The sequence below is a fragment of the Malania oleifera genome, chromosome 6 (assembly GCF_029873635.1).
Source record: "Malania oleifera isolate guangnan ecotype guangnan chromosome 6, ASM2987363v1, whole genome shotgun sequence".
NCBI lineage: Eukaryota > Viridiplantae > Streptophyta > Magnoliopsida > Santalales > Ximeniaceae > Malania > Malania oleifera.
In genome coordinates this window covers 35,695,167-35,721,779 of record NC_080422.1, presented here as the reverse complement: position 1 = coordinate 35,721,779, position 26,613 = coordinate 35,695,167, and the positions used below count along the sequence as shown (strand labels likewise).

The window sequence follows — 26,613 nt, the reverse complement described above, 5'->3', positions numbered from 1 at the left end:
TCTAGTCCAACAATTATTGGGACACATCAATTTGGGAAAAAAAAATTCAATTTGAATTTTTTAAAATATATTTTTTAATAAAATAATATTAAAATTAGAAAAAACTCGGCTATGATGGAGCATTTTTCATAAAGCTCAAATTTAGTACATCTCGTCCCTGCCAGCTCATCAGGGTCCCATTCCCATGTGGTGACGCGGCAGGACCAGATGGTGCCAACTGCTAATTCGTTCATAATTTTGTGGAATTCATTCTTATTATCGTGGCACAATCCAGTCACCGCCCAGACCCTGGGCTATAACATCGGATGCAAGCGCTTGATGGTCGATGGCACTTCTCGCCGTCGCAAGGAGGCTGCAGCGGACGCACCCTCATCGCTTCCTCCGGTTTGCGCTTCACAACATATTTGACGCACCTTGTAAAACACAAATAAAATGTGATTTCTATTCGACATTTGATCGAACACATCTCGTGTCCTCAGATCGCATCCCGCGGAGCGTAACTATACAATACTTCTCCACGCAAAAGCCCTACGACCCACTTGGCTTCATTGAAGACCCAGATGATGTTCATCAACTACTCGAACCGGGAGTTCTTAAATTGCTCGAAGTTGCCAAAAAATTCCCCTCGGAAGAGGAAGCCATGGCCTTTCTTGACTCGTCTGGTGTCAAACCCAACAGGCATTTGGTTTGTTCGGCGATATGGGCGCTGAGAGATGAGTGGAAAGTGGCGTTTTTGGTATTCAAATGGGGTGAGAAGTGTGAGTCCAGTAGTGAGAAAGCTCGCGGTATGGTGATATGGGTACTGGGCAATCATAGAAAGTTCAGTGTTGCTTGGGGATTGATTCGTGGCTGGCATCATTCTTCGGTGGAAACTCAGCGGGCAATGTTAATCCTGATGGATCGGTGAGATTGGGCATTATATTCTGCTTATGTGCTGTGTTTTTTTTTTCAGTAATTTCCTTTTTGTAGGATAACTACATGATTTATTTTGAGCTTTAACGGAATTGTTTATTGTTTTTCTTTTTTTCCTTTTAGAAATGGTTATTCAAAAAAAATTAAAATTTAATCCTCAGAATTTTTCAACTCTTCAGAGCTTTAAACTCGATCTTTGTTTTTGTGACTGGATGCATGAAGTGAACTTACAACAAGATGGATAGTAGATGATTTCTACTTTTTTTTTCCTGCTTAAATTCACGCCTTTGTTATGGTGCCGAAGTGTTTCAACCATTTTGTAACTTCATTGAATTGCGTTACTTTCATTCTTGCGACTCAATACTTAGTGCAATGAATAATAAAATATTTCCACGTAATTGATTTATTCCATTTTCTCGTATATTATGATATGTTGGTTTTTAAGCATAATATTAGGTGATGCAGGTTTTTTAAATCATGTAATTTTCTATTTTATTTCAATACGAGCACATATGCTTCTTATTCTCTAGTGCTCAATTACCAAACTGTCTTGTGGATTATTCCAATGGTTCCTAATATTTGACTAAGTTTTGAATTGTTTGCAAAGCTCTTCAGTTTTAGAATCATGCACTGTTGCACACATTACTATGAATTGGGTTTCAATTTTTAAACGACATTCCTTTTCCAATTTCCAGTAATTGTATGTGACCTGAAATTCATTTAGGGATGACATGGAATTGTTCCTTTTCCAATTTTCTTAGTATTTAAGCACTGAAATGCTTTTGTAAAAACATATTTGTTTTCCATACCTGCAAAATTATGGTAAATAATACAAGTAGAACAAAAATGGGTTTTTTGTTGAAATCATAGCAGGTGCCTATACGAAGACATTGCTGAGAGAAACAAATTGATTTAGTAAAATATTTTTTGAAGATTAAAAAGACCATAAAAAGTAATGTGAAATGATTTAATTCCATTAGTTACTTGAATAGATCTATGCTGTTTTGAATAGAACAATTCAATTTTGCAGTTGCTTGAATAGTTCTATTTTGTTTTTATTTGAAACTTAGCTGGCCATTTTTTTTCTTTGTTCTTTTTTCTCTCTGCTTCATTGTTTCTTGAACAGTAAATTACTGAAAATTATGAAACTTTTTGCTTGAATTTGGTATTAGCTTTTCTTTCGTTGCTGTTCTAGTTTCAAGGATTTTTTAGGAATGTTGTGTCGAAGGAAAAAGTTATCATTGTCTTCTAATATTTTTCTTTAGTGCTAGGATTCCTATGCAATAAGAAGAGCAGTGCTAATTCATATTTTATATATGTTATTTTTCATAGCCTTCAAAAAATTTATATTTCTGGTTACTAATTCAAATTATGGATGTTCCCCTATCGTTCTGTTCACTACTTATTTTATTTGTAACTTTGATTTGATAGATATGCTGCTGCAAATAATCCTGCTAAAGCAATTAGAACATTCCACATTATGGAGAGACTCAAAGTGTCTCCTGATGTGAAAACATTCTATGTCCTCCTTAATACTCTTTGTAAACATGGGAACATTGAGGAGGCTGAAGACTGCATGCTTTTAAATAAGAAATTTTTTCCATTGGAGACTGAAGGTTTCAACATAATTCTTAATGGTTGGTGTAGTATATCTATTGATATAATTGAAGCTAAGAGGATCTGGAGAGAAATGTCGAAGTGCTGCATCATTCCAAATGCAACTTCTTATACTCACATGATTTCATGCTTCTCAAAGGTTGGGAATCTCTTTGACTCACTGAGGCTCTATGATGAGATGAAGAAAAGAGGATGGGTCCCAGGCCTGGAGGTTTACAATGCTTTGATATATGTTTTAACTCGTGAAAATTGCTTGAAGGAAGCTCTCAAACTCCTGGAAAGAATGAAAGAGATGGGTTTTAAACCAGATTCTGCTACTTATAATTCCCTCATATGTCCGTTATGTGAAGCCAAAAAACAGGAGGAAGCAAGAACTATACTGGCTAGGATGATTGGGGAAAATATCAGTCCAACTATTGACACATACCATGCATTTCTTGAGGGTGCGACTTTGGAAGGAACTTTGGAAGTTCTTAAGCGAATGAGGAGAGCTGGTTGTAGTCCTGAAGGGGAGACCTTTCACCTTATTCTTGCTAATTTCTTCAAATCAAAGCAAGTTGATAATGCTTTGAAGATTTGGGTAGAAATGAAGCAACATGTAGTTGTTAATTCTGGACATTATGCTGCACTGGTCGAAGGACTGGCAATGTGCGGGCAGTTTGACAAGGCTAGGGAATTTCATGCTGAGATGATATCAAAGGGGTTTTTAGATGATCCAAAGTTCAAAACACTCTTGAAGGCACAAGGCTAAAATGGTAGAAGAGATGAGCGTTACTAGATTAAGTCGTAGAAAGGGCTCTGTGATGAAGCGGCAAAAAGGTTGAAGTCAATTGATGCAAAACAGATCTGTTGAAGTCTCAATTGAAACAGAGTAAATGTATTATGCTGTAGTAGGGAAAAATTGACATTGCCAGGCAGGAATTGCCAGTTCTGCAAATACAAATAAAAGCTCCTGGCATACAATGGGTGTTGTTGGAAACCACTGAAAAGAAATATTGTCCCGTAGGTATTGTGTAGAAGCTTTATATCTGTACCAGCCAGCTACCTTGTACACAATGAATTCTTTGAGCAGAACTTCTCTTCATGCTTGAATCCATCACCAGTGGTCTACTTTTTATCCTCAAGCTAGTACAAACAAAATGCTTGAGTTGATTGAGGGATACAACCCAATAAAAGGAATGTAGTCATAAAGGTTGATCTCTTTCCCCTCTTCATAGGTACAAAAACCTTGTCCTTCTCACGCTTCTTCTATGAGTTGGCAAAAGGGTTAATGCTAGGGCTTTTGCCTTTTTGTTGGCATCTGTTTCACCTTTATGTTTTGGTGCCCTTTCCTTTGACATCACCCCCATAAGAGGAGTAAATTTATTTCCGCATTTCAACTATATGAGAGGAAGTTGTTGATTTCAATTTTTCAGTGGGGCGTGTCATTGCAATTCGTTAAATCTAGTCCTAGTTTAAAGGTATGTATACATTCAAATTTCAATCTGCTTTGTATATGACGGTCTCTGTAAAATTAGCTGCAGGGCAATGACTTTGTTAAAACTTTGCAGCATGTGTGGGTGATGACAGCCATGCCCTTTTTTTGGCTAATTATTATGGCTGTCCACTGCTAGTCAGCTGGATGATGAGGTGGGAAAGTGCCAAATTCAAAACTGTCATTCACAAATGTTAAAATCCAACTTTTATTTGTCAGCAGTTTCTTGTTTTGACTCGAATTATAATCTATCTTAAACTTTCATTGGAATGGTGTAGAAAAAACCTCTACACATATGGAAGGCTCCTGATGTTGGACTAATCTGCAACCATGCACGGATCCTGATAAAGAAATCTATTCCATCTCCTACTTTGCTAGAAATGATGCATATTTGCCTAAAATTCAAAAAGTCGAGGGAATGAAGGTTAGAATTTATTTTGAATTGTTTAATTGTGATTAAGAATGCAATTTTAGGGTGTTTTGTTTGAAGGCTGTTTTGATGGTATACATTATTTGCATAACTAGGACAACTATTAGAAATTAGCTGCAGAAAAATAATATTAGAAAACTAAGATAAAGTTGGAGGAAAGAAGAACAAGCAGAAGAGTTCGGGAAGGCACACAATTCTAACCATGCCCAGACACCTACAGTTCTCAATTTAGTAATCAATAATTATAAGAAAGAGATCATAGGCTTTTATATGAAGTCAAAACCTTGGTGACAATTAATCTTAAACCATAAATCCAATTAATCTTAACCGTGAATTAAGCCTTTGTAGAAACCAGTTTCCTGATGTGGTGGCATGAACTGTGGTACCATGATACGGTAACCCTGTAGTAACTTGGCAATATCTTATACTTTAAATAGTAAAACTGATTAATAAATTGGATTTAAAATAAGTAATTACTGGATGTAGATAAATACTGTTGATATCTACATCCAGAAATTGAGGGCGCTGACATTAAAGATTGTTTGGCATTTGACTTCTAAAGTGAGACACAAGCTGAGAAGGGATTGAAATAAATTTGATTGATTATCGATCCCATGCTTATGTTATTCTTAAAAATTGTAGGGACTATGGTAGCATAAAGTAGGAGTTGTGGAGCAGAAGTTCTGCTGAGCTATGGTAGCACCAACCTTGATTGTATGTTTGGTTGGCAGGAATGGAATGGAATGGAATCAAGTAAAATGGAATTAATTTTTTTACTTGGCCATTCAAAATTTCCTTCCATTCCTTTCATACTACTATTCCATCCACAAATCAAACATGATGAAAGAGGTTTAAGTGTTTATTTTATTGGGTTATGCAAAAAGTGTCCAAAATACAAATATTTATAATATTAAATTTAATTTAAGAAGAATGAATGTCAATGCATTTTATAATTCCCAAGTGCACAAGGTTCCCATGCCATCAGGTTTGGGAAGGGTAAGATGTATGCAAGAGCAATGCCTGGAGAGACTATTCAAGGTGTTGACAAAACACTTTTGTGATCAATGTGAATAAAATATATATATATATATATAACTCATTTGGGAATGAAAAATTAAGAAAGGATTTATTATTTGTTCTCTAAAACCTTTCAATGTTGAATAATGCAGTTGAGATGCCCTCTTCTTTTCAACTTGTGGAGGGGGTTTTTGAGAAGGGAGGAGAGTTTTGTTGTACACTAGTAGTAGATGTTCTAAAGAGGGCCTGGAGAGAAGAGTTAGGCAATTTTTAAGAAACTCAAACGTGGATTGTGGTAGGTGAAACTATTTTGATGGCTAAAGCGTTATCCTAGACTAGGTGGGAATCGAAAGTGGAGAGAGAGAGAGGGAGAGAGACAGCAAATTGTCATCTTCTAATAATAGATTGACACGTCACATATTAATTAAATGAAAAAAAAATATTATTTGAGCGAATCCAACATTGATACATGGTTCAAATGAGAAGAAAGAAAAGAAATAAGTGTCATGAATGATACATAAATGCTTGAACATCTTAAGAAAAGGCTAAGGGTTGGAACCAACTTAACAAACCCTGACTCAAGTCTACCAAACCAGCTCTCTTGAACATCCCAAGACCGAGATTGGTAGAGACCCTATCTCGTGTCTCTATGGCCAATCCTAGCATGTATTGTTGGTATTGGCCTCCTACGAAAATGCAAACATGATATAATTAACACCTAATTTAATCAATATGTACATGCATGTTTGATATTGATCAATTTGACAATTTAGGATAAAGTGGTAATTTTATGTATAGCTTATACCATGAACTTTTTGTTTTGAAAAATGACCTCCAAAGTGGTAGCATCATCTGCCATAGGAACTTCTCAAATCCAAGAGATGCCCTTTGTGGCATGTTTACTTGTGGGGATATTTGTATTTGATGCTTCAGCTATTTTGCATTTAATTGATAAGGTTAAATAAGACACTTTTGAAGTTGAAAAATTGTGAATCAAGTAGCTATTCATGCATAGTTATGTAACTAAGTATTATAGGTAAATGTTACATATTATTGTCAAAAAATGAGAAGGGAAAAATGTTGATACATGAGATTTGTTAGTTTGGATCTAGTGATATTCTTGGTACCAACTTTTATTAGTTGTATGTGCTACATAAATTGGTGTTTCCAGTGGTCCCAATACTTAAATAGCTAGGTGAATTATGGAGCTGAAGATGTTATGGATGTTAATAGCTTCAACATTCTTACTGCCTCACCCAAAATGAGATGATTTCTGCAATTGACCTCTACTCATCGTCAATCCCTTACCATTGTTTTAATGATTTGGTTTTGCAGGCACTTTTGAACATGTGTTTATGCTTTTAAAGTGTTAGTATGGCTCAAGGCGTGCTTAAATTCCAACATAATGAAATGAGTGCATGAATCTTTCTTTACCATAGGCTGTTTAGATTTGTCTATGACTATATTATCCATCATATTATATGCCACAATGTTTTTTCTTATGATTGAATCCTCATTCTCGTTGTTCTTGTTCTTGTTTGTCACTCCTTTAACTTCAACCATATGAATTCTTATTCGTGCAAATTTGAAAAGAAAACAAGGATAGGAACATAACTTTAAGAATGATTAGAAAATTCATATGGTTGATTTTTTCAAGAATAATTTGTAACCCTTAATTTGGTTCGAGTCAGGAATAGAGTAGTGACTTAGATCCCATGATCAAATAGTGGGGTTTGTTTTTTCTTTGGCTTGAGTTGCTTTAGTTTTATTCATATCATAATGTTGTTCTTTACATATTTTAAACTATTTTAGGGAAAATTTACTGCATATGTAGTTGATTATTTGATGTGCTTCAAGTAGGTACAAGATATCTAATTGCCATGTCACACAAGCATGGGAGGTGGTGATATGAAGCAGATATGTAGGTTAATACTTGAAATATTAAGAAATGGGAAAATGTGGAATTGTGGAACCTTTAGGCGAAGCTCATGTGATGCAGGACAATAAGATATAGAAACATTGAGAGAGATAGTTGAGGGAAAAGAAGAAAATAAGAAAGAAGGGAGAAGGGGAGAGATTGTTGCTTGACAAAATTGAAAGTTAAAAACAAAATAGAAAGAGAAACATAAAAGGGAGAAGGGAAGAAGGAGAAAGGAGGAAGAAGAAGAAGAAAAGAGGGAGAAACTCCACAAAAGAGCGGGAAACATGTTTTGAGCTATACCAAAATAGTTATACCCTACATCTGACTAAAACATATAATTACACATTAGCCCAATATAACAAAAAATTATACAAAAAATATAATAAATGCATGGTTTCTTAAATCTCCACTTAAAAAATATATGCTAAATAGATGGTCTTAAATTTGTAGATGGTCCTTTGTTATACTCCCTAGGTTGAAAGGAACTCGACTTCAAAGAGCAACTATAACTATGACAAGATCACTCTCATGAACAACATCCTTAGTAAGCTCATTTGAAGTTGAGTGATCTTTCTTGTGATCCAAATACTATCAAACATCACCCTAAAAAGAAATCGCAAACTTATTGCCTGTAATAGACTCCCTTGTGTTCTAGGATTTAGAAATGATAGGAGACTAGCAAATTGTTGACCATGCATGAGTACCAGGAGATAAGTAGGAGGCTCAAAGATGCCTTGATTAGGTGCCACATCATCTAAATGAAAAATTAAATAAATGGCCATATGATTAGGCAAGAATAAAGTAAATAAGCATTAGCTCCAAGTTTCTTGAGAGTGTAGATAGGGCTAACGACACAAAAATATTTTTAAAGGAATTTATGTGGAAGCATTTAGGTCTAATGAACATAGTTGCCAAAGGTGCAAGCGTACCAAGGCACAAAGGATACTTGAAGCCTAGGCATGAGGCAAAGGCACGTCCCTTATGAAACTATGAAGGCGAGGCATGTGCTTTACAAAGATAGCATTCTCATTTATTAAAATTATGTATTTTGCCCTGACTTGGATGGCGACTGGGCGAGTGAATAGGGATGTAAGATTATTGGGTTTCAGAAGTGTTCAATTGAGTTGCCATATACTTTTTGCTTTTCTAGGTGTAGTTAGATCACCTAATTTCTATTAGTTTTTTGTCTTTAAGATAAATCTAGATTCATAAACTAGTAGTCTTGGTCTATGCAACCACATCTAGGGTTTAAGAGTATAGTTATAAGAGGAGCAGACGCCCCTTCACACCCTTTCCATAAATGGTATTTGATTAATTTATGAATTACTTTTTATCTCAATTAAATAAGACTTGATGTTTTCTTGTTTTTTTGTTTCCAACTTTTTAAATATTCAGTAGCCCCACCATTGCAGAGATTATTCTCACCTCTAGAGTCTTGAAAGGATGCCATTACCCCATATTCGAAATCCATCGTCGAATTGGTTATTATATAATAACAATTCACAAGAAGAAAACATGAGAAATCAAGTAAAACATAGATCAATGAAAAGAAGATATAAATAGAGGAGAAATTGTATAAATCATGTAGTAAGTTTCATAAGTTGTCTAATATAATCACCAAGATGATTAAAAGTGATTGAAGTAGACAAAATGTCCCTTAAAGATAAATAAGTGATGTATAAAATACTCCAAATCACTAGCTCCATCACTGAGATTTTTCACATGTAAGCAAAAGATGACAATATAATGTCATGCAAAGATTGATTTAATTTAAAAAAAATTTTTTTTTTTATAAAGACGACAAATAGTAATAAACACTTATGAACACGTTTTTGAGTTTTTTATATAATAATAACATTGATTAAAAAGGGCCATAATAACAACAAAAATGATGACAATAACAATATCAATAATGCATCTTCACACATACGTGCGTACGTAACACAATTATACACATACACTAACACTAACATGCTCATATGCACATAATAATGCATACTCACTGTCCATAGTCAATATTTTTTTTCCAACAAACTCCTAATAACCTAGCTAAAGCATTTGAATTTTGGAAGAAAGAATGGAGACAATAAAAAAGTATTCTGTAGGTGGTTGACCAACTACTAACTGCAAGTGCATGCACAAAGAAGTTGTCTTCAATCTGCGGGCATTCAATGGGTCCCTTGATTGGTCTATGTAGAAACTGAATTTCCATGGCATTGGTTGGCGTACTTTAGCTTGCCATGTGTCCTTGATCACTGACAAGTGTCCTGTAACAGTTAGGATGAGGTAAATTGTTGACTTTTGAATCCGATCCCTATTTTGAAGCTGACAAAACATCAGTATCTTATGTGTGCATTTAGTATGTGAACATGTTTTCATTTTAACACAGACATAAGATACCGAAAAATGGAAGCCACCACGAACTTAAAGCTCACATCAACTAGCGCATTCCATGGAGAAGGGAAGAGCAAAAGAAGAAGAAGACATTTATTTTTATTGTAAATGCATTTAGTATTGAAGTTTTGGTCTGTAATAATGCATTGCATGCATGATATGATTGAAAGCTCAGGATGATCATAGACAGACTTAGGGCACCTAAACTTTAATAAAAAATCCTTTCATAAAAGCTAAAATCAAACAAAGATTTTTGGAAAATATTTAGGGTCAAATTTGGGGCAAAAACAAGACTTCGATGTTGGATTTTTAGGCTTAATTAAAGAGTCTCGGTTGACTGATTAGTTATATGTTATAGCCCTTAGTCGACTGACCACATTCAAAGCCCGAAGTCAAAGCTTGACTTGACTCGGTTGACCGACCTAGTTTTGAACGCAGTGTTCATGGTCGACCGGCCTTTGAAACCTGGACTTTTCACCTTCCTTGGCCGATCGACCACATAGTTCAAATAGGCCTCAGCTGACCGAACTTGTTCTACTCGGCATGCCATCCTAGGCCCCGATCGACCAAACCTACGAAGGTTCGGAAATCGCCCTGACTCGGCCAGCCGACCCACCCTTGCCCTTGGTCAACCAAACCTCTCGGGTTCAAGTTAATTTAAGCGCTTAAAACATGTTTTATTTTAATTAAACAAATCTTAAAATGCTTGATGTGTCCCTAACGGTCATATTTACCCCAGACTCTATATATACCCCCTTATTACTCTATTTAAAAAGAGTGATTAGAGAGAAAATCCTCCCAAAAATATTTTTGATTCTCATTCATTTTTACACTCTCCTACACTTACTATTTGAGAAATTTCTTTTGGAGAGAATTTATTTTGGGCATATAATTATTTCATAGATCTTTTACTCTTACTTTGCTTACATTTTTTAAAATCCTTCTTGAGAGTAAATTTATTGTTTCTCCCATATATTTCATTTGATAAATATCTTTGGGAGCAAACATTGCATAGCTTGTGAATCTTGCACATTTATTGCAAGACTTCAAAAGCTCACATTCTTGATTGCAAGATCTTTTTGAGCTTTTAACCCTAGCTTTCATTAGCAATATTTTTGAATATCATTTTTTAAAAGAAAGCTTTTGGGTCTTTAAGATCTTTGAAAAACATTTATTGCATATTTCTTTTATTAAAATCAAAGATCATGTAATCTTCTTTGTGCAGGCACAACCTTAGGTTCTCCTATACTTTATTTGAAAAATATTTTTGGAGAAAGATTTAATTGGGGTTTAGTCTTTGAAGTGCATTATCATATATATTAGTTTTCAAAGATTATAAAATCACTTTGAGAAAAGCACATACTCACATTGAGCTTATATTTTATATCATATGTGAGTGCATTTTGTGCTTAAATGTGTACGTCATTTGCTTATTGTAGAAACATTATATTTGTACAAAAATATATTGTTATTTGTTGTATTCCTGACGTGTGATCGTTGGAAGAGGATTGCATTGGCATGTAACGTGCACCGGATAGTTCAGACCCGGTTAGGAGAACCTGTTGCACCGTAAGGTGTAGTTGTATAGCTTGGGGTCAGCCCTGTAATGTGACCTGGGGTTTTCCTCACCCAGTAAGGAGAGAAGGTTGTAATGGTGCCGCTCCATCCGTAAGTGAGCAAACTTAGTGGAATTCTCTTGCTTGTTAGCTTGAGACAAGGACGTAGGTAGTATTGGCCGAACCCTGATAACATTTTTCCCTTACGCTATTTAAATTTTCGCACTTGAATGTTTATATCTTGATTGCTGTGAATGATTGAGAAGTATTGAGCCTACTACATCTGTTTTTAATTATCTGCTCAGTTTTATATTGTTGGATAATTTGTATGTACTTAGACTGACCCTAGGTTGTGCAATATTGTCTACTGCTTTAAATTGAACATATTTAACCTAGGAGAAAATTCTTAAATATCCAATTCACCCCCTCTCTTGGGAATACACAAATTCCAACAATTGGTATTAGAGTCTTGTTACAAAAAGCTTAACCTATTATGCAAAAGATCGCAATGACTCTAGTTGTTGTATCCCCATTCGGTGAGGGACGATCATGGTTCAAGCTTCCTGTATTTTATGGTGTTGATCATTGTGTGGAAATTAAAAATGAGTGTATTTATAAAATCTATGAACTAGAGGGTCTGATAGATGATCGTTAATGGAATTTTCGTGCTAGAAAATGAAAACGATATTAGTGCAAATTCTAATGCCATGGATATGTTATATCGTGCTTTAAATTCTAACATTTTTCATGAGGTTATAGCATTTAGATGTGCGAAGGAAATTTTGGATGAGTTAAAAAACAAATATGGAGAGTCCAAAGAAAAGGAAACCACTCCTCTGAATGCTCCAAGATTAAATGATCAGGAGGAGGTAAATCATAAGCTAGTTACATCAATCTACGAAGAGGTATATGATTCCTATCCTACCTCAATTGATGATTCATGTGATAAATACTATGATATATCTTGTGATGAATCATTTGATAGCTCATATGATGTTTTGGCTGACAGTTCATGCATTGATTCATGTAATAATTTGTGCATCAAATCTTGTATTGAATCATGTAATGAGTTTTATGATGAAAGCATGCCATTGAATAGAAAACTAGAAAAAGATTCATTTAAAATACATAAGTTTCTAGTTAGGATGTCCGATCATAAAACTTTTCTAAAAAATGAGTTCAACAAGATGGAAAAACAATTAAACAAATTAAAAGAGTATCATGCCATCCTTGAAAAGATATTGAAAATTTTCTGCTCAAAGGAAGAAGTAGATGATTATTCTAGACTTATACTTAGAGTCGTGAATGAAAAGAATAATCATGTTAAACCTTTAGGATTAAGAAGAAATATTTCTTTAAAAAATGGTCCATCCTTTAAATCTCGTAATCAGTCTCATGCCTTATTGAGTAGGAACTCGTTTAATAAGCAAAATCCTTCACATAAAATCAAAGCCTACCTGTTCAGTGAAAAGAAATGGCACATTCAATATAAGTGTAAATTTAGAGGCGCTAGAGGGATAGACAAGGAAATGATGTAGCTAATCAGGAAAGCAAACCTTTCGGGTCCTAAGGATGATCAAATTCCAATAGGAATTTCATAAATGTTTAAATTCTTCCTTAGATCCTAGAATCAGGTTTATGGGTTGTGATGACTGTAGGCTTAGGAAGTGGTTTAGGCTTAAAATATGAAGACTTAGTATATGCATCTACTTCCAAATGGACATGACATCTTTGTTAGGTAAATGATTCTAAATGCTTAACTCAAACCTAAAAATGAATATCTTAAATTAAGCATCCTTTGTCCATTGCATAGATTTGAGTTTTAGGGATACGTCTCATACTATATATCACTTCACCCTAAGCTAAGTGGAAAACTAAAGCCTTGACCAAATATCAGTCATCACTTTAGACTTGAGCACTAATAATCATAAATCCCTATTCTACTAGGCCAAATTATAAGACATCCTCCTCGTTATCAAAATTAGAGGCATCCACTAAGGGATTCATGTTTTATTGTTAAATCAAATTATTCCCTATGAATTTAAAATATAAATCCTCTGATCTTGATTCACCTATCACCTCCATAGGAAATCTTTACCACACCATGGTCACATCTGGTAAAGTTTTATCCTATTCCTTGACTTGTATCCTTGCTCAAAATTGAAGTCACATCTATAGGATACCTTCTATCAGAGGCAAATCTGAAATGACCAAAGAACATTATTCAAGAAAGATCATATACTTCAAAAATGCTCTATGCCTCAATGTTAGGACATATTAATTAGCATGAAAATATTTTGAAAAATGTCCTGCTACTTCCAAAATACTCTTATGAACTTATTAATGATTTATTTTTCAAAGAGTATTTATTCACATTCCTTTCATAAGCTCTTAAACTTTAATTCAAATCCATTAAAGCTTCATATCCTTAAAGATAAGTTGAATGGCTAAGTTGGTTGCACTGGGTCTTAATCTAGATGAATGCATAAACTTCAAAGAGACCTATGCACATGCAATTTAAATCGAAAGCCATTTTAACTTGAGCCTCTTATGCATTGAAATTCATAAGAAAAGAGATAAGGTAGGCTTATGACCCTAAAGAAGTATTGATTGTGACTTTTTGGTCCTCTAAGCCTAAGAATTCATAACCAAGCTTAAATCATTGAAAAACTAAAGCACTTGGCTAAGTTATGAAAAGATCAATGCATATGATGGAAATAAATAGAGCGAATAACTTAGGGGGAGCATTTCTTTTTCATGTCTATATAATTTAAATGCTCTCTTGATCTTATATCATATTTTATGCTCGTATGCCTTTATGTGGGAACTGAATTGCACATTAGTATCCATAATGCACCGATTGATAAAAATCGTTGGATAATTTTATTTTACATGAATTGTATTTGAGCTACCTGATTGCATGCTTGTATTGAATGCCTTTTGCATGACGGATGCAGTGATGTGAATTGCATGCTAGTAGTGAATTTTAGGTTGTTGCATGCTTTATATGAATACTTTGTTGAAAACAACCAAGTCCAGGTACAGGTTTTATAGGAAAATATCCAATTTACAAACGACATGCTGCCGAAATTTCGCCAGCATTTTCCTAAAAATAAAATCTTGTACAAAGATAATTATGATAAATTAAATGTTAAATTTTTTTTGAAAGAATGAGTGAAAACTAAAATATTTAATTTCATCCTTGCATAATCATTAAATACTTAGGAGAGCTGAGCTCTTTCCCTAGAGAAAGAACACAAAAAAGTCATATGCATTATGTTTAGCTTTTTGAATATTAAGACTCTTCTAAAAACCCTGAACGTCATATACAGTTAAAGCTCTATATATAGATATGGAATGTTCTTAGGGTAATGAACACTATAACAATGTCTTGATATCTATTTTTCTGATGCATTTGTAGTCTTTAGGGAGACTATACTGGTTGGAATTTTAAAATGAATTAATCTTTATCCAGTACAGTTGCTGTAAAAAGAAAGCTTATACAACTTGAAACTATTAGTGAAATTAATCTTTGGTTAGTATAAGCAGTTTATTTCATCTAAACTAGGTTTCAAATTGAAAGGGGGAGCATCTAAAATTAAATCTCGATCTTGTTATGCTCACCAATACCTTTGGCTTAGATTTGCTTTGTTATTCACTGTGGCATGTGCTAAATTTTGATGATTTTATTGAAATATTTTAAATGATAATACATCTTTTTTGTCACATATTCTTTGGATTTGCCATATGATCCTTATTTACTATTTGTTGATATCTTTGGATTTATATGGTTGCATTTTCTGGTTATTCTATGAACTATGCTTAAAGCGCTTAACCAGAAAAATTTCTGCTTGCTTGAACTTTATTGATTAACTTTATTGCAAGCATTGTCCCTTGTACTTAATGGATATGTTTCAAAAGGGATTTTTTTTTTTTTCGTCTGGCAAGGAATATTTTTTAAACTAAAATTTTTTTCTCTTGCCTCAAAAGATTTATGACATGTAATCCTATGTTTTATAAAATTCAAATTCATGTCATGATGTTTGTTTTTATGCCCAAATATTATATCAAAAAGGGGGAGAATTTCTTCTAAGCTAAATGAATTTTTTTTTTTTAGAAAAGGGGAGTGTCGTTTTAAGCTAAGACTTCTTTTAAAATAATCAATTTTTTTTTTTAGCTTAACCCTTTTGTTGATGCCAAAAGGGGGAGAGGGAGAGCAAAATGATATAATTTTGAGCTATATTGCATGCTACATGTATGTGCTTTATTATCAAAACTTGATGCATATGATTTGAAATATCTTCTTTTGTTAATATGCTTGTACTATATTGACTATGCTTTTAAGTTTTACATATTGTAAGGGGGAGCCTTTTCAGGTTTTTTTCATTTTGCTCTTGGGTGTTTGTCATCATAAAAAAGGAGGAGATTGTTGACATTTTGAGTCTGATCCCTATTTTGTTCCTAACAAAGCACCAACATCTTATGTGGGCAGTTAGTATATGAACAAGTTTTTATTTCAGCATAGAGATAAGATACCAGAAAATGGAAGCCAGTAGGAACTTAAAGCTCACATCAACTAGCACATTCCATAGAGAAGGGAAGAACAAAAGAAGAAGCCGTTGTTTATTTTTATTGTAAATGCATTTAGTATTTAAGATTTGGTTTATAATAATGCATTGCACGCATGATATGATTGAAAGTTAAAATCCTTTCATCAAAGTTAAAATCAAATAAGGATTTTTGGAAAATCTTTAGGGTCAAATTTGGGGCCAAAACAGGACTTCGGTCGACATTCAGTTGACCGACATTGGATTTTTAGGCTTAGTTAAAAAGGCTCGGTCGATCGACCAGTTATGTGTTATAGCCCTTAGTTAGCCGATCAGTTATGTGTTATAGCCCTTAGTCGGCTGACCACACTTAAAGCTCGAAGTCAAAGCCTGACTTGACTTGGTCGACCGATCGATTTTGAACTAAGTTTTCACAGTCAAATGACCACACCGTAAGCTTGAAGTCAAAGTTTGACTAAGGCTCGGTCGATCGACTGACCACATAGTTCAAATAGGCCTTGGCTGACCAAACTTGTTCTACTCAGCATACCGTCCTAAGCCTTGGTCGACCGAACCTACGAAGGTTCGGATCGCCCTAGCTCGGCCGACCGAACCTTGTCCTCGGTCGACCGAACCTCTCGGGTTCAAGTTATTTTAAGGGCTTAAAACATGTTTTATTTTAATTAAACAAATCTTAAAATGCCTGATATGTCCCTAACGGTCATATTTACCTTAGACTCTATATATGCCCCCTCATTACTCCATTTTTAAGAAGAGAGATTAGAGAGAAAATCCTCCCAAAAATATTTTTGATTCTTATTCATTTTTTTACTCTCCTACACTTACTATTTGAGAAATTTCTTTTGGAGAGAATTTATTTTGGGCATATAGTTATTTCATAAATCTTTTACTCTCACTTTGCTTACATTTTTTAAAATCCTTCTTGAGAGTAAATTTATTATTTCTCCCATATATTTCATTTGATAAATATCTTTGGGAGCAAACTTTGCATAGCTTGTGAATCTTGCACATTTATTGCAAGACTTCAAAATGTCACATTCTTGATTGCAAAATCTTTTTGAGCACTTAACCCTAACTTTCATTAACAATATTTTTGAATATACTGCATATTTCTTTTGTTAAAATCAAAGATCATATAATCTTCTTTGTGCAAGCACAACCCTAAGTTCTCCTATACTTTATTTGAAAAATATTTTTGGGGAAAGATTTAATTGGGGTTTAATCTTTGAAGTGCATTATCATATATATCAGTTTTCAAAGATTATAAAATCACTTTGAGAAAACCACGTACTTACATTGAGCTTATATTTCATATCATACGTGAGTGCATTTTGTGCTTAAATGTGTACATCATCTGCATTTTGTTGAAGCATTGTATTTGTACAAAAATATATTGTTATTTGTTGTATTCTTGACGTGTGATCATTGGAAGAGGATTGCACTGACCTGTAATGTGCACCGGATAGTTCAGACTTGGTTAGGAGAACCTGTTGCATCGTAAGGTGTAGTTGTATAGGTTGGGGTCAACCCTATAATATGACTAGGGGTTTTTCTCGCCCAATAAGGAGAGGAGGTAGTAACGGTGCCGCTTCACCCATAAGAGAGCAAATTTAGTGGAATCCTCTTACTTGTTAGCTTGAGACGGGGACGTAGGTAGTATTGACCGAACCCCAATAACATATACTGTGTCACTCTTTCCTTTATGCTATTTAAATTTTCGCACTTGAATGTTTATATCTTAATTGTTGTGAATGATTGAGAAGTACTGAGCTTGCTACATTTGTTTCTAATTATCTGCTCAGTTTTATATTGTTGGATAATCTGTATGTGCTTAGACTGATCCTAGGTTGTGCAATATTGTCTACTGCTTTAGATTGAACATATTTAACCTAGGAGAAAATTCTTAAATATCTAATTCACCGCCCCCCCTCTTGAGAATACGTCAATTCCAACATAAATTACCTTGTTCTCCACAATAGTTTATCTTGTTTGAAACTTGAATAGGAAGTTATTTTTTCTCTACAACCCCTTCTCCCAATGTCATGAGCCAAACTTGTTTAGGGCATATTATGCCTTCTTGTGATTTTTTTATCTTGTGTGCATGAGATAGGTTACTATTATGTAAATACTAGTATAGGTTTTATGCTTTGAGTAGGTGTAAGATTTAGTATAAAGAGGGAGTATGATTCCTTGGACAATTTGATGTTTCCTAGTACTAGATTTAAAATAGCATACAAAGTTCTTTAGGGAAGGCGAATGCTCATTAGTCTTGTTAAACTCACTAGCATTTGTTAACTATGTTTAGCCTACTTGCCGCCCTCCCTAAATACATATTGATTGTAGAGGTGGTATTAATGAATTGTATTGCTTCAATGTTTATTGCTTGCTTGCCATTTGCTTCCATGATTTGTGCACTGCTTTTGTTTACTTTTGATTCAACTATTGTGAATGTGTTTCTATATTAAGCCACAGTAATCTTTGGTTGACTAGTTAAGTAAGAGTCCTTTAGCTTGTACTACACGGCCCTTCAAACGGTGTGAAATATTCGGCTCGTGATAATTCGTATCAAATCTTGGTTAATTGCTACATGAATTCAGTTGCCTTCGTTGTGAGATATTAAGCATTGGTAAGGGCACATGTCAACTAATACCGAGATAATTAAAGTGATAAAGGTGCAGGATAATACAACCAACGATGTGGCTATGGAGATGGTTAAGCTTGCTGAACATATTGATGCTTTGGAGGGATCAAACAAACATCAATAAAATTCTATGGTGGAAATGTTAGAAGATCTCCACTGTACAGTAGAAACTTTATAGGCTCAGATAGTGGAGATGATTGCCAAAACAAACTTGATGGTTTTTGTTATAGGAAAGTCCAATGCTGTAGAATATAGAGAAACCAAGGTGTCAGAACCCAATAACATTGGAGGTGCCTGTGGTGCTAAGGGGTTGGAGAACTTCTTATTTGATATGGAGCAGTACTTTTGCATGATGAGGACAAACTCAAAATAGGTGAAAGTAATAACAACAATAATGTACTTGGTTAGAGGAGAGGAATCAAGGTGCTAGCATTTAGAACTTTTTTTTTGGGGGGGGGGGGGGGATGATGCTTGGATTTAAAGAACTTCTTATTTGATATGGAGCGGTACTTTCACACAATGAAGAACTCAAGATAGGTGAAAGTAACAACAACAAAAATATACTTGGTTAGTGATGCTAAGTTGTGGTGGCGTACCAAGTACGAAGAAATTGAGAATGGACGTTGCGTAGTTGATTTTTTAGCAGACTATAAGAGAGAGCTAAAGTCAAATTCTTTCCTGAGAATGTTAAGTATGACATTAGACATAAGCTGAGATATCTTAAGTATAATAGTTCAATCAGGGAATATGCGATACATTTTTTTTACTTTGATGTTGGATATTCAAGACAAGTCTGAGAAAGGCAAGTTCTTTTTTTTTTATTTTATTTTATAAGGATTTGAAATTGTGGGCAAATATGGAACTTCATCAACAAATAGTTCAAGACTTGCCTACCGCACAAGCTACTGCAGAATGTTTGATTGACTATGCTGAAAAGAGTTCCACAATGTTTGAAGAGAGTAGTGAAATGGAAATAGAGGAAAGTCTTTCAACAAGAGAAAAACCTAAAGTTGAGGAGCCAACACAAAGACATCAAATTCAAAGGAAGCTTTGTCATCTTGATCATTCAACACACACAATGGTAAGGGTAAGATGACATGTTTTTTATGTCGAGGCCCTTACAAAGTTGTTGAGTGCCCTTATAACTCAATTTCTTACAAGTTTCCATAATAGAGGGGCTACTACAAGATGATGATGATGTGAAAGAAACCCCAAGGATGAGTGTAACGTGGTTAGTTAACATGTTAGAGAGGCAAACAAAAGAGACAAAAGTTACTCAAGCTAAAGGGTTAATGCTTGTAGATTTTTGGAATCAGCAGGAAAAGCACCTATGCTATGGTTGATACTAGGTCTAAGCACAAAGAATCAACTTATCCTTAGAAATGTACTAAGGATGCATGAAAGCAATTAACTCCATAGCTTAACCTACTTTGGGAGAAGCCAAGTAAATGATTGTGAAGCTTGGGTAGTGGGTAGGACATGCAAGTTACATAGTTTATCCATTGGATAATTTTCAAGTAATTTTTGGAATGGAATCCTTGAGGGAGAGTAAGGTGATATCTCGATGTCATTTTCTGGTTCCCTTTGTTTGATAGGAGACCGCCCTTGCCTGGTGCAAGCCATTGCAAAGACAGAAAATGATAAAAAGTTTTTTGTTTTTCATACAGCTCAAGAAAGGATTGAATAGGGGTAAATAAACATATTTTGCCACGTTGGTGGTAAATAAGAAGTAGGCCAAGAGCACTTGCCTACAATTATCCAAGTTGGGTAATTGAGTATAAAGTTTTGATGTTAGATAAGTTACCTCACAACTTGCCTCCATGATAGTGTGTGAAGCATGAGATCAAGTTGTTATCAAGAGTAAAGTTGTTTGCTAAAGGGCCATATTAGATGCTGCCTCCAGAGTTAGTAGAATTGATGAAACTACTTGATGAGATATTGGAAGTGGGTTATATATGTCCTTCCAAAGCACCGTTGGAAGCACCATTATTATTTCAAGGAAAACATGATAGGAGCATTCAGATGTGTGTGGACTACCATACGCTCAACAAGGTGACCGTGCATACAAGTATCCTATTCCATTGATTGCTAATTTGTTGGATAAACAAAGTCATGCAAAGTAATTCACCACACTTGACTTGAGGTAAGGTTGTAATGAAGTGAAGATAGTAGATAGGTATGTATTGAAGATGACTTGTATGATACAATATATTGCATATAAGTTTTTAGTGGTACCATTTGGGTTGATGAATGCACCACCAACATTTTTCACCTTGATGAGCCATGTATGTTATAAGTAGCTTTACAAGTTTATTGTGGTATACCTCAATGACATAGTTGCCTTTAGTTCCATTTTGGAGGAACATAAATAGCATCTAGGGAAGGTGTTTGACAAGGTGAAGGAGAACAATCAGTACATGAAGAAAGAGAAGTTCTCTCTGGCTTAGAGGAGCATCAAATTTTTTGTTTATGTAATCAAGCAAGATCATATTCAAATGGATATGGAGAAGGTAAGAGTTGTTCAAGACTAGAAGATCCCAATGACAGTGAAGGAGTTGTATTCCTTTCTTGGACTTGCCAACTTTTATAAAAAGTTTGTGGAAGGGTATTTGAGGAGAATCGCTTCTTTGATAGAACTTTTGAAGAAGGGTTTAGGAACTGGATAGAAAAGGGTCAAGGAGCCTTTGACAACTTGAAGGATGCCATGAAGAGAAATTAGTACTTGTTCTTCCAGACATTATGAAACCCTTCAAAGTACAGATTGATACATCATATCACGTCCTTTGGGGTATCTTGTTATAGGATGTACAAATAGATGCATCAAATTATGTCCTTGGGGGAGTCTTGTTACATATGAAATTCATAAGCTTTGTGAAGCCAAATGAAGGTACACAACTTTAAAGTAATAGGTGCTAGCAGTGATACACTGGCTTCATGCGTAGTGACATTACCTACTTGGTTCAAAATTTATGGTAAAAATAGATGAATCAGCTAGTAGTCACTTCTTTACATAGCCAAAGTTATCACCCTAGTAAGTCCCTTGGCAAGAATTCCTAGTGGAGTTTGATTTCGTATTTAAGCACAAGGCGGGGTGGATGAACCAAATCGTAGATGATTTAAACAAGAAGGCCAAGCTTGCAGCTTTATAAATGGTAACTCACTTGATAGTAAGTAATGTTACCACGATAATGCAGGAGCACATTAAGGATAACCTTGCCAAAGATCCAATTGCCTTAAAACCTCATAAAGTTGATAGAAGAGGGCAAAATGTGCCAATTCTAGTTATAAGATGGATTGCTAATGACACGTGTAAACCGACTCTTTGTACCTCGATTTAGAGATTTAATCGAGACAATGTTGAGAGAATATCTTGCCACCATATGGGTAGGTCATCCAAGGTGGCATCACACTTTGCCATGGTTGAAGCAGATGTATTATTATACACAAATGCATAATGAGGTGGTTGAATATATACAAATTTGTCTCACTTCCCAACAAGACAAGGTAGATAGGTTTTCAAAGTACGAAATTTTCATATCTATGTATGCATCTAATTTTTCAAGCCTAATTTGAGCCCTCAAAGACACATTTTAGGGTATATTACCCCTTTTAAGGGGTTGATGCGCTCTATTTCTTTAAATAAGGTCTCTCAGCCATTTTCATTGCATTTTCTTTGAATTTTCACATTGTATTCTTTTCTAGTAGAGTAGTTTCTTTATGTTTGAATTAAAAACTTTCAAAAACTCTTTTATTTGTTTCGTTCCAGTCTTAAGAGATTAGAAAACCAAATAATGTTCTCCCTAGAGTACCAAAGTACGAAAAAATTTCCTTCTTCCCTTCTAACTTCCCATGTTTCCCTTTGTTTTAGTGACTTCTTAGCTTTTTTTAAAGCCTTTCCATACTCAATTTCCCTCAAAACTTCATTCTTTTCACTTATCCTCCCATTTCTCCCATTTTGCCAAAAGTAAAAAATAAAGGGGTGTAGTTCTCCACTGTGTGCACGTGCTATGCCTTTGCCTTCTCAAATGTCATTCACACAACTCAAAACATCCATTTCTAGTTAAACTCCATAAAATCAACACAAAATTAATCAACTCCATCTTCACGATATCTTCACTCATTCAACATGCACAAAATCGTCAAATTTCAATCACAAAACCTCACAAAAAGCACAAAACATGGGACATTCACACAAACATCAAACTCAAACTTCAAATGTTCAAATTGAGACTCAATTAAGTTCTAAATTTCAAATTCCAACCTAATTGAAACTCAATTTTCAAAACTAGGGCTCAATTGATTAGTTGCAAAATTAGGGTCAAATTGAACCCCAACTTCAAAAATTAAGGCACATTTGAACTTTAAATTTTCAAATTAAGCTTGATTGAACCTTGAATCCCAAAAATCAAACTCTGAACCAAATTTGCATTCAAGCTCAATTTGACACAAAACTCGCACATTGAATGCAAATAAACACCATATTCGTCAAATTGAAAACCAAGTCACACATTTTTCACACACTACACACTCACAATTAACAAAATTTCACATAATTTCGCATAAAAATTCATATGCTATCCTTAATTTCAATCAATTTCATTTTTAGAACATTTAATCACTGGAATGTTCTTAAAATCCTTAACCTCACATTTCACTAATTAATCATGCACACATGCACTAAAGTGCACATGCAAACACCCAAATTTTCCCTTGAGCTCACACCCAAGCTCTCATACACTCACCCACACCATATCCCTCCCTTTTAACCATAGTATATATTGTCTAAATTCTTGCCATATGTCACCATCTCATTTTTTCTATCTTAAAATAAAATTGAAATAATTGAGAAATAGTTGCAATTTGGAGAATCTCTCCAACCAATTTTTGAAAAAAATTGGGTCCATTTAAGAGTCAATAGGGGGCAAATTGAAGAGCTCATTTTGGAATTCAAGGAAGCTACATAAAGGATTCAACGCCTCTCTCTCTCTCTCTCTCTCTCTCTCCCCCCCCCCTCCCCCCTTTTTTTTTTCTCTCTAAGGAGAAGGAGAAGGAGAGGGAGAAGGCAAAATCAAGTGTGTTAAACGTCCCATCTGAGAGTATATAGAGTCATTGGGGGGGGGGGGGGGTAAAGTGACTCTTTTCGCAAAATACGTATTTTCTCTATAAAATAAAGTACTTGGCAAGAATGCAAAAGATTATATCACAATGAAATTAAATCAAACACAAGACAAGTAAATTAAAGAGTGAAGGGAGAGAAGAATCAACATCGGTATTTTTACGTGGTTCGACACTTAGCCTATGTCCACGCCTTAGCACCAAGCCAAGGATTCCACAATCCACTATAACACTCCTTCACTAGCGGATCAAGCCTTACAACTCGGGTACCAAACCCTACACTAGGGAACAAATCCCTACCGCGCTCGCCAAGAGCCTTTGGTTCACAAAGAACCTTTACAAGAAGATGATTGAGTACAGAGAGATGCTCCTTTAATTTTAACTAGTAACAAATACAAATCAAACCTCTCACTTCTCTCTCTAGAATTGAATCAAACACAAATAAAGAGCAAGAGAGATGAACACTTGTGAATGTGAACTAAATGCAAAGTGTTAGGTTTTGGATTCAAATATGTTTCTCACTAAAATGCTTGTATTAATAATCAAAATCATGTTAAGCAAGTCTATGGACTTGTTTTGTTAGCCAAAAAGCTCTTATAGCCATTGACTAGCCGTTAGGAGCAACTCCCAAACAAAACTAGTCGTTTTCTAATCGTTTTAGTGCTGGGCACGAGGCCACTGGTTGACCATTCGCTTTCTTTGGTCAACCATTCACCCATTGGTCGACCATTGCCATGCACTGATCGACTAGTCACCTGCTTTGTGAGGAAAAAATAGCTACTGGAAAAGTTGGTCAACCATTCCCCTGTTCGAGTCAACTAGAGCCTTAAATCAGAAAAAGTCTTCAACATAAAAGTTGTGAGATTTTTTCTTAACTTTCCATAGACACCAAGATCGTCCTTTTTGGACTCTTTTAGAAAAAGTTGTGTCCGAAATACCGAAGGGTGCTCAGGACTCAAGGTTGCACTACGTTAGTTGACGATTGCTCTGTTTTTTCTTTGACAAAAAGAAAAAGAAGAAAACTTTTAATGATTTAAGACATTCTTGGGCAAAATTATATGAAATATATTAAGTCTAATGAAGATTAAAACTTGTCCAAGAGAGTTTCCCTTTGAATATAAGATATCTTGTTAATAAAAACACATTTGAAAAACCATTTTGATATCTTATATACTTGCATGTCCTTTATTGAAAATATACTTTACTTTCTTTGAACCCTAAGGACATAAAACTCGTTTTGATAAAATTAGGACTAAGTGTGTAAATGTTTGTAAAATCAAGATGTTTAAAATTTGTCCCTTTGAAAAACATATTTGAGTTTAGGATTCTTTTAACACCCTATAGTATATAGAATCAGGGGGGTGAATTGACTCTTTTCGTGGAATATGTATTTTCTCTACAAAATAAAATACTTGACAAGAATGCAAACGATTTTATCACAATAAAATTAAATCAAGCACAAGACAAGTAAATTTAAGAGTGAGGGAGAGAAGAATCAATACCGGTATTTTTACGTAGTTCAGCACCAAGCCAACATCCACGCCTTAGCACCAAGCCAAAGATTCCACATTCCACTATAACTCTCCTTCACCGGCGGAGCAAGCCTTACAACTCAAGTACCAAACCCTACACTCGGGAACAAATCCCTACTGCGCTCACCATAAGCCTTTGGTTCACAAAGAACCTTTACAAGAAGATGATTGAGTACAAAGAGATTTTCTATAATTTGAGCTGATAACAAATACAAATCAAACTTCTCACTTCTCTCTTTAGAATTGAATCAAACACAATTAAACAAGAGAGATGAACACTTGTGAATATGAGCTAAATGCAAAGTGTTAGGTTTTGGATTCAAATATGTTTTTCACTAAAATACTTGTATTAATAATCAAAACTGTACTAAACAAGTCTATGAACTTTTAGCACTATTTTCCCCCTTTAATATTCTGCAACAATTCTCAATTACAATGTCATCGCAAGACAGTATATATATATTTTCTTATCTATATGAGACTGAAACTTTTAATTTTGACCTCAAACCAACATTGTTATCAATTGCTCTAGTATTGTAACTTAAGTCCGCACAAAGTTTAACACTTCAAATTGAACCATTAAGCTCGTAGTCATCATTAGATAGAAGTAAATATCAGTCAACTTCACCAATTAAACTCTCAATTACAATGTAATTAACACAGTATTCTTACCCATACACTGTCTATCTTTAACTAAAATGTGGTACCATAGTCAAATTAAAACTCCTAATGACTATGTATGTTAGAGAGCATTGAAGCTATAAATTCAACCTCCTCCTAAATATATTTGACACCAACAATAGGACCTTGTGTTTCTTTGTTAATTTTTGGGCATGGCAAAGGGCTTGGCTATCCCTTCAACTTCTAGCAATGCAGATGATGATGCCAGTCTTACTTAATTTTTCATTGTTATATGTTTTTCATATTCCTATTCTATATTGTTTCATGTTCTTGAGCTCATTTATAATGATATAATAATTCAACTAATGAATCAAGTTGTGCTCACTTCTATTGGTATATATATGTGTAATGCCCACCTCCCATGAGTTGATTGACACACTTACCTGATGTATAGCTCAGATGAGGTCGAAGTGGTAGACCGCAATGGTACTATGATGACAGAAGACGTTACCCTCCGAGACACGGGGGTATGAGGGTAGCCTCGGTTGGTGAATAACGGCCACCAATGTGAACGACATCCATGCTAGGTGAGTCATCCAAGTTATCTTACAACAAACCAGAGGCTATAAATAAGACCCCCCCCCCCCAACAGGAGCAAAGAACACATCAACTGCAAGTTGTGTCCTCTTCTGTTTTTCTATTTGTTGTCATTTCGCCATTGAAGCGCATCTAGTGAGTGCGTGGTTGGACAAATTGTGTAATCTAATTGTTGTAATAAAACTTTGTTTTATCTCTTCAATCGTTTCTTTTAAGAA

The 26,613-nt window shown here is 34.8% G+C and overlaps 1 protein-coding gene across 5 annotated transcripts; it reads left to right on the top strand.

Moving 5' to 3' along the window:
• Positions 1 to 241: 241 nt before the first annotated feature.
• LOC131158365 (pentatricopeptide repeat-containing protein At1g80880, mitochondrial) lies at positions 242 to 26,613 on the top strand. 5 transcript variants are annotated; one of them, XR_009137470.1, is made up of 6 exons: positions 242 to 903; positions 2,344 to 3,746; positions 3,945 to 3,989; positions 4,080 to 4,158; positions 4,282 to 4,427; positions 26,253 to 26,613. XR_009137470.1 is itself a non-coding variant. In XM_058113193.1 (3 exons), exons 1-3 carry the CDS (start codon positions 306 to 308, stop codon positions 3,278 to 3,280), a joined length of 1,224 nt encoding a protein of 407 aa, XP_057969176.1. In that variant the 5' UTR covers positions 261 to 305; the 3' UTR covers positions 3,281 to 3,936. The 5 variants fall into 5 exon arrangements, 4 of the variants coding, with proteins under 4 accessions (XP_057969175.1, XP_057969173.1, XP_057969176.1 ...); XM_058113193.1 differs by lacking the exons at positions 3,945 to 3,989; positions 4,080 to 4,158; positions 4,282 to 4,427; positions 26,253 to 26,613 and having other exon boundaries at positions 261 to 384; positions 480 to 903; positions 2,560 to 3,936; XM_058113191.1 differs by lacking the exons at positions 3,945 to 3,989; positions 4,080 to 4,158; positions 4,282 to 4,427; positions 26,253 to 26,613 and having other exon boundaries at positions 261 to 384; positions 480 to 903; positions 2,344 to 3,936.

Coding starts and splice junctions, on each gene's coding strand:
- LOC131158365 (XM_058113190.1), top strand. CDS start 326: ATGGCACTTCTCGCCGTCGCAAGGAGGCTGCAGCGGACGCACCCTCAT. Junction 904..2,343: donor ATGTTAATCCTGATGGATCG/GTGAGATTGGGC, acceptor TTGATTTGATAG/ATATGCTGCTGCAAATAATC.